This window comes from Sabethes cyaneus, chromosome 2, assembly GCF_943734655.1.
Source record: "Sabethes cyaneus chromosome 2, idSabCyanKW18_F2, whole genome shotgun sequence".
In the NCBI taxonomy this organism is placed as follows: Eukaryota; Metazoa; Arthropoda; class Insecta; order Diptera; family Culicidae; genus Sabethes; species Sabethes cyaneus.
This window is the reverse complement of record NC_071354.1, coordinates 16733154-16742204: the sequence shown is the minus strand read 5'-3', so window position 1 is coordinate 16742204 and position 9051 is coordinate 16733154. Positions and strand designations below refer to the sequence as shown.

General features: G+C 42.3%; 1 protein-coding gene across 1 annotated transcript; it reads left to right on the top strand.

Annotated features, from left to right (window-relative positions):
• Positions 1-3453: 3453 nt before the first annotated feature.
• On the top strand, positions 3454-6964 carry LOC128734644 (glutamine--fructose-6-phosphate aminotransferase [isomerizing] 2-like). Its single transcript, XM_053828929.1, has one exon. It carries the CDS (start codon positions 4305-4307, stop codon positions 6330-6332), a length of 2028 nt encoding a protein of 675 aa, XP_053684904.1. The 5' UTR covers positions 3454-4304; the 3' UTR covers positions 6333-6964.
• Positions 6965-9051: the final 2087 nt, after the last annotated feature.

The following is a 9051-nucleotide window of genomic DNA, read 5'->3' as shown; positions in this document are numbered from 1 at the left end:
CACCTTCCTGAGTAAACACGATTTTCTGCCATAATGCGTCTTCGTATTTCTCTACTGGTATCACCATCGGCGGTTACTATTGAGCTCGTATATACAAACTCGACTATCACTTCGATATTGTCAAATCCTTGATGGCAGGCTTGTCTCCTTGGAGCTTCTTCCTCGTATGTATTTTGGGTTCGACGCACTGATGGCAAGGCCAACCGGCCTCAGTTATTAATCTGGTATAGGTACGTCTCCGGCATCGTCTCAAAGTGACGCTCGTGACGATACCTGCTCATGAAAGCCTAAAACGTTGCTCTAGTCCTCTTCACAATCTGAAGGGACCTAAAGACTGTCCCTTTCCCATTGGTCATTTCATCGTCACCTTGATTACTCGTGTTATTTTGTCTGGTAGGCCGCGTTCGTCTTAGGCCGATATTAACCGTTCTTATTAATTACCTAAAGATCGGGAACAGGAAGCGAGCACCGTCTGTACATGCTGCTATAACCATCACCGTACCAAAATCTTGGCACATATATGCTTGTGACACCTAGCTGTTAACTTACTTAGTTAGTTTGCCTGACATCCTACGACAAGGTTTGCATAACGTAATCCCGACGCTCAGGTCTATGCCGATTGATCCGATCCGAATTATTCACCTCGACTCTACATTCCGATCGGGCCTGTTCCGATCAGAAATATCTCGATCGATATTTGTTATAGCATATGTTGTATTCCGATCGAAGCGCAATTTCTGATCGGATCCGGCTCTGATCGATATGTAGAATAGAGGCGATTATATTTTTAGTGATGCCGAATGGCAAGGCCCACGACCAACCCCATTGTCTCACAGGAGAACCATCGTAATGTTGTTATCGACACCTGGGCAAAGCCCACAAACTCCCTTCCTAAGAAAAAAAGCCCCCTTCTCCTGATATCACAAGCCAACCAGCGGTCACAACACAGTTGATTACCCGATATTCTTGTTGGTTATTCACAACCCAGTTAACCCACGAAGAGAGAGGCGTTCAGTAACTAAACCCGGACTGTATTGCGCCAGAGCAGTTAAGCTTCTGGAAACACTTCCTTCCGTCGTTTGTATGGCACAGTTCTTCTATCGCTTCAAGTATGTCATAAATTATCCTACCAGAACCTGAGCATTTTACAATTGCATGTTCCAAGGCAACCGTGGCTCTTACCGATTATTCAAATCCGCCGCCCATTTTGCATAATGCGGTTTGGCATAACGCCATTTGGCATAATCCTAAGGGACAATTTGGCATAATTTCTCAAACAACATTTTAAGATCAAATGGTCGCTTTCCTAGATGATTCGTTGTGTTTGCCGATGACCCGCCGTTGGAAGCAGCGGCCACTACTAGATTTACTGACCACGGGTAAGTTTTACTTAGTTCTCGCTATGACTCGTCTTTGGGAAACAACAGTTCGGCGTAGCGTGTAAAAAACAAGAGAAATACCAAACTAACTAAGCTTTCCAGTCCGAATTTCGTTTTGCTGCCATCAAATTCTGTACAGCCACCTCATCCACTTTGTTCGCTGCAGATCGCCAGATTGCCTTAAATTGCTTCTCGCATCCAAAAATTTTTTTGGGTTCTGTATAACGATGCTCCAATATTTTGAATTAGACACAGCTCTGGCGTACTGAAAGGACTCTTATCCTAGTACACTGTCTGTACGTGTTTATCGGCGTACCTTCTTGGTTTTTGTTCAAAATTCAAAATACAAAATTCGACCAAAACAGCACGGAATAATTATGTTTGGACAACTCATTCACTTGAATCTCTTTTTCCACGTTCCCAATTGTAGTGAAAATGTCGCTTTTTCAGTCCCAGATGCAGATAGCCTGACAAACCCGATATTTCTTAGTGAACTTCGACAGTTTCATATGCTTGAAAACATCTGCCACCTTTCTTCGGGTCGGCACATAAAACTTCTGCCCAGGAAGCTGTTTGAATCGAATTTCTTCAGCGTCGTCGTAAACAGTTTCCGGGTTTGTATCTTGGCCGTTTTATTTTGTTTATCGTAGCGACTCGAAGTTACTACCTTCTTGTGAGCCCGCAGTCCGGCTCCTTTTTAGCACGATGCACAAGCACGACTGTGGATGACATTCCCAGCTTGTTTGCGACATCTCGAACGGAGAGGTAGAGATTCTGCTTCAAAGCACTAGCCACTCTTTTTGTCGTCGCTGCAACTTACGGCTTTAGATCCAGGTTCCCGGCTGTCAACAAACGTTCCTCGAGCTTCACTACATTGGTGGCAGTTTGTTTGACCATTTTGAATGATCTCGCTAAAGCGACGTGTGATTACACTCAAGGCTCTTTTTACGCGAAGGATACGTCCCGCGTAAATCAAAACCGCGTAAATTCCGAAAACCGCGTAAAAAGCGCGTAAATTCCGAAAATCGCGTAAAAACCGCGTAAAAACCGAAAACCGCGTAAAAACCGAAAACCGCGTAAAAATAGTCGTGTTAAAAAAATCGCGTAAAAAGCGACTTCAGTGTAATTCATATTTTCGCGAAGCGCGAGTGAAATAGTTATGCCTTGCGTTCCTCCTCTTGGATGGATGGACGAGATAACTTGATTTGTAAATAAATTGGAAAAAAAAATTGCTGTGTAAATACGTAATTGAAATGTAATCCTAGTGGATATATATCCATATGTGGTTGTCTAGCTTCTCTAGCTTAAATTTTTATTAGTTGGCAAGGCACGGTTATAAAAAAAATGTTGGTCTTATTTTGGTACATGCAGAATACCGAACGAAATACGATCAAAATTTTCGTATGTGACCGAGAACTCCCAGTATTTTTTAATAAGTTTTTTTTTTATTTTGCTTTCCTAGCCATTTCGACAACTGAAGAGACGATAAAAAAAGAAGAAAAACAAAAAGTTGTTTATATCCTTTAATACTACTACTGTTTAATTAAAGGATATAAATAACTTTTTGTTTTTCTTCTTTTTTTTTATCGTTTCAGGTATTCTACTAAGACGCTCAAATAAACATTAGTTAACTGAAGAGAGATCAGAGTGTTTCCTAGCCATATGATATAAATAGGAATTAATAATTTTCCAAGAAACAAAAACATTTTATTCAGAATTCAAAGCAAACATTGTAATTTTTATTTGACTCGAACTTGGAAATTACACATTACACTGACTCTAACTGCCCATTTGAACGACGGTACTTCACTTCATTTCATCGAGTCCGATGTGCTCACTACAATTAGGCGAGCTTCTCACGCCGCCCTGCTCACTAAACTCGCGGAGCGACCCTAACAAATGACAGAACCGTCATCGACACAAGATAATATGCGGGTGACAGTCAGCTGACAGCGAACCGCTTTCCACGGTGTCAACCTTAACATTAGTATAATGCAGTGTATTATAATTTGCACTACATGTTCACAGTCAATACATTCATTCATAATGCAAGAGCGGTGTAGCGAATTTGTATAGTAAATGTGTGTATAATTTCCAACAAAAGAGGCAAGAAAAGTCGCTTTTGATACACGTCAACAAAATAGAAAGAGCCTTCTCCTGCTAGTCGCGGCGAAAAAACGGACAGTCGAAAGAAAAAAAAACACACAGATTGGCCACTCCCGGTTGCAGAAGTGAAAACCAGTTTCTAGACCAGAATTTAACAGAGTGTGTCAACTGCACACAAAGTAGCCAAAGAACGAATCGCGAGTTGCGGAGGGCACGATCGAATTGTATATATAAAGGAGCCGTTCGCCAGTGAAAGTTTTTTCAGTGTCGAGCCAATATCGGTACTGAACGGTAACCACCAAGCAGTGCGCGCGCGGATTCTGGTTCGGTGTTCCAGGACTAGACTTGCGGAAAAATAGCCACAAGTTCTATCAGTAAGCCTTTTTACGTACACGACCACATCCTTCACTAGGTGAAGGTGAGAGAGCGACCGATCGAGTGCGGCGAGAGGTGTCCGACTAACCGAAGTACGTGTGCGGAAAACTGGTAACCGAACGCTGCCTTACCAAAAGCCAGTTGGGCAAGTCCCCGAACGCGAGAGAAGATAGTGTGGCGGTAGCTCCAAAATCTCCACAGAAATAAGGTGGCGATCCGTGGCAAACGGCTCAGTCGCTTGTGTTCCGCATTCGTGAGTGGTTCGACGTGTTGATAGTGGTGAGGTACGGGTGTGCTAATTGTTGAATCAAGTTTGGCGTGGAATAGGCTCATTAGCTGCTGCTAAAACGTTCGAGTAAGTGTGTGCTCGGGCAATAAACATTGAAAGTGGCATCGTGTGTTTTGCAGTAAAACTACAGACCATTTCTGATATCAGTTGATAAAATGTGTGGAATTTTCGCATACTTGAACTATCTAACACCGAAATCGCGGCGCGAAGTGATAGATTTGCTGCTGACGGGTTTGAAACGTTTGGAATACCGTGGATATGACTCAGCTGGCGTTGCCGTTGATACCGCAGATCAGAAGGGTATTATAACGTTCAAGCGTACAGGAAAAGTTAAGGTCCTGGAAGAGGGCATCTTGGAGTCGATTAAAAACGAATGCTACAGCGATTGCGTCGACACGCATGTTGGCATTGCACATACTCGCTGGGCTACCCATGGTGTCCCCTGCGAGCTCAACTCGCATCCTCAACGGTCGGATGACACCAACTCCTTCCTTGTCGTTCACAATGGCATCGTTACGAACTACAAGGACATCAAGAAATTCCTCGAGTTGCGCGGATATGTGTTTGAATCGGACACCGACACGGAAGTGATTGCTAAGCTGGTACATCATCTGTATCTTCAGCATCCAAACTATTCGTTCCGGGAGCTGGTAGAGCAGGTTATTCAACAGATCGAAGGAGCATTCGCATTGGCTTTCAAGTCTAAGCATTTCCCCGGCGAGTGTGTCGTAACACGTCGTGGTTCACCGTTGCTTGTCGGCATTAAGGCTAAAACTAGCTTGGCTACCAATCACGTGCCGATTCTCTATGGTAAAGGACACCGTCACGGCTCCACCGGAAACATTCAGGTTGAACCATTGCCGGACAACACTTCGGATTTCATCAATCCAGGAGAGGAAGTTGAGTACTTTTTCGCATCCGATGCATCGGCCGTTATCGAGCACACAAACCGAGTGATCTATCTGGAGGATGACGATGTAGCTGCAGTGAAAAATGGTGCACTCGGAATTCATCGTTTGAAGAAAAGCTTGGACGATCCACATGCCCGTGAAATTACAACACTAAAGATGGAAATTCAGCAGATAATGAAAGGAAACTATCGTTATTTCATGCAGAAAGAAATTTTCGAGCAACCAGAGTCCGTAATCAACACAATGCGAGGACGAGTTAATTTCGAAACTAAAAAGGTTACACTTGGAGGCATCAAGGAATACATTCCGGAAATTAAGCGCTGCCGCCGCTTGATGCTGATTGCTTGTGGAACATCGTATCACAGTGCAGTGGCCACACGACAGCTACTGGAGGAACTTACAGAACTGCCAGTGATGGTTGAATTGGCTTCAGACTTTCTCGATCGCAACACTCCGATTTATCGTGACGATGTGTGCTTTTTCATTTCCCAATCCGGCGAAACGGCTGATACATTGATGGCCCTGCGGTACTGCAAACAACGAGGAGCACTCATTGTTGGAATTACAAACACTGTAGGAAGTTCCATCTGTCGCGAATCACACTGCGGAGTACATGTTAATGCTGGTCCCGAAATCGGCGTGGCATCCACCAAGGCTTACACTTCGCAGTTCATATCGTTGGTGATGTTTGCACTGGTGATGAGCGAAGACAGGTTGTCTCTGCAAAACCGACGTGAGGAAATCATTGAAGGACTTCGTCAACTTGATACACACATCAAACATGTTCTCAAGTTGGACCAAAACGTGTTGGAAATCGCACAAGATCTCTATCAGCAAAAATCGCTGCTTATCATGGGACGTGGCTATAATTTTGCCACTTGCATGGAAGGTGCGCTTAAAGTGAAGGAATTAACATACATGCACAGTGAAGGTATTATGGCGGGAGAACTGAAACATGGACCGCTCGCTCTGGTGGACGACACGATGCCGATAGTGATGATCATAATGCGAGATCCGGTTTATGTTAAATGTATAAATGCATTGCAGCAAGTCACAGCTCGCGAAGGACGACCAATCATTGTCTGTGAAGAAGGTGATACCGAAACCAAGAGCCTTGCTTCGAAAGCTTTGGAAATTCCACGTACTGTCGACTGTCTACAGGGTATCTTAACCGTCATTCCAATGCAGTTGCTGTCCTATCACCTGGCCGTTCTACGAGGATGCAATGTTGATTGCCCACGGAACCTAGCCAAATCCGTGACGGTTGAGTAAACTGACAATTTAATTGTAATATTCGCACATATACCCGCCCCCACATACGAAACAGTATCAGTTTGCTTTTATTTTACTACTATAAAGTCACTGTTACTTAAACCAGAAACTCAGTTCTACACCCGCTCGATGCGTACTAGAATGCAAAGCAAATATTATGGCGGTAGCTGGCGCAAAACAACAGAAACCAAGCAAAACATCCACGTCTGCAAGGTTTCGCTAAAAGGAAACGAAGAAGTTCGCAGAACGTCGTACCACTACAGTGAAATCACAATTCGAATGAAACGACCGCTTATCAACAGGCTACCTTCTCCCGACTGTCCCCGTTCTTTCCCTCCGCGCACGTGGACAGTAATGATCGAAATGCACGCAGTAGAAAAGTGGATCTTAATGAAGTAACAGTTTGTGCAGTGAGCGTCACTAAAATTAGCAATGATTTTTTACCTTAGCTGTGGATCGTGATCAATATAATCGATAACATAACATTATATCAAACATTTATTGTTTATTAAGGGGCAAATCCCACGTAAAAAAACAGAAAGTCAGATAAATTTTCGTACTACTGTGAGACAACAAGAATTCTTTATATATATACACGAAAAATGAAAAATAAAGTATTAGTTCATAGTCCTTTACCCAACGCAAACTTTCATTTTCCACGGCCAAAGTTGACTGCAAGTTTCCCATAAGTTTAAGGCACGGTGCACCTACCTCTTATTACGTATTCATGTGGTGTGCATAGTTATAAAATTTGAAAAAAACATTCACGCCGCACACACATTGAACTGCCGCGCCGCCGGCCGCCCGCTGACAGGTTTGATTATTTTTCTCTCTCGCCCACCGTGCGCGGCAGCAACGTTACTTAATCGTCGCTGCTCGATCTTTGCGGGTTGGTGTCTCGTTTCTAACAGGCCTCTAACCCACTGGCGTCGAAAAAAAAAAATCGATCTGTGCATGGCTTTAGAGGAGTAGGTAAACATCTGAAAACGTGTTAATTGTATTCATCGCATCACCAATTATTGCAATTTTTAGATTTGACACAGTTTTGAGACGCGTTATGACGATAGCGTATAGATCCGCTTAAATTATCAATAAAATAAATTCCCACACCATTAATATACAAAATCATCGATGGTTAGTATGTATGTTGAAATGTTTACAACAGTGGCGTTATATTATGAAAACGAGAAACCAGTTTTACCATAGGTAGATAATCAAAACAGACAGCAAAGGTTGGCATGTTCAACCAAATCTTCAACTTCCAAAAACGTTTACCTCTATTATAAGGACCGCATATAAAAATTATGCGCCTTATGTTGAACCATACGTGCATACAAACACGAAGCAGCAGCTCCAGCAAGCGACAAGAAAAGTGACAGAATTGCCGCCGCGCCGAAAAACAAAAACACAAAACTCGAAACTACGTGACTGCGAAGCCGCGTAGTGTGGTAATGCTTCTGGAATTAACTACCAACGAGCAATAAGTTAGCTCATCGAACAGGGGATGGAAAGATGGGGGCCGGTCGTATAAATTGGACCCTGCCCGGCCAAAACCAGGTACCGTTACAAGTGTGAAACAATCGAGAAATGTCTAAATTGGTCTTTGCTTACGAACAGTAGTGATTTTGGGTTTAAAAGCAACACATCGAGAATTGATTGCTTTTAAGTGCATACAATGCAGAAATGTGATGTGATTCTGACGGCATCCGATTATGTTATTACATAAAATGGATAAATAAAATAAAAATGGATGGTTGGTCCATCCTTGGTCGGGATCTACTTTTATTTAATTTGTGAACGAAGAAGGATAGCTGGTATCTATGCTGATTCGGAAGCTAAGCTAGCATATGCAATATTATTCCGAATCAGAATCTATTAAAATAATCAGATTTAGAAAACTTCAGTCATGATTTCACATATATTAGAACGAGTTAACAGTTTCACTTAAGACTCAACCAGAACATCTATAATTCTCTGCTCTTAAGCATAAGCATAAGCATAAGCATAGGATATAATTCTCTGCTCTTTTGTAAAAACTCCATCGAGTGTTTACCACATTAAAAGCTTCTGACGCCAACATTATAAACATAATATTTGAATGAAACATGCAATCGCAATTAACGGACAAACACCGTTCGAAATTAAGCTGATTCATACATACGACTCTGTTCTATAAACCCAATCAGAGGTAGAATCTTATCATACTGAACACGACCCAGACTTTATTTCGAGTTTTTAAAAGAATTATACAGTATCCCCCCGCTAATCCGACACCCAATAATCCGACGACTCAATAGTCCGGATCTCGCTAATCCGGAAAATTCCGAATTAAAACGTATTGTACTTGACTTCTTTCAATCGAACACTACCTTCGTTTGGCGTCTCCGTTAAAGTCAGAATGGCACTCTTTAGAACTAAATGGAAATGGTACATGGTGCTGCTTCTAACTACGTTCACTTTTGCCATGGCTATAATATTTTCATTGCTATTCTCAATAGACTGATGTGCTTGCGCTTATTTCGACACTAACTAAGAATTTCAAAGTATTTTATTGACGAAATTGAGTATTACCGAGTATAAAACATAGTTATTGCGTACTTACGACAAATATTTTCAAAAATTTCCGGAGTTGTTTACGTATGGATGTAAACAAAACCACATTTCAAACTCACACTGACGTCAGGTTGACTGTCGGATTATCGAGTCAAAATTCGCTAAA

Excerpts from the sequence above, each read along its gene's own strand:
- LOC128734644 (XM_053828929.1), top strand. The coding sequence starts at position 4,305 with ATGTGTGGAATTTTCGCATACTTGAACTATCTAACACCGAAATCGCGG.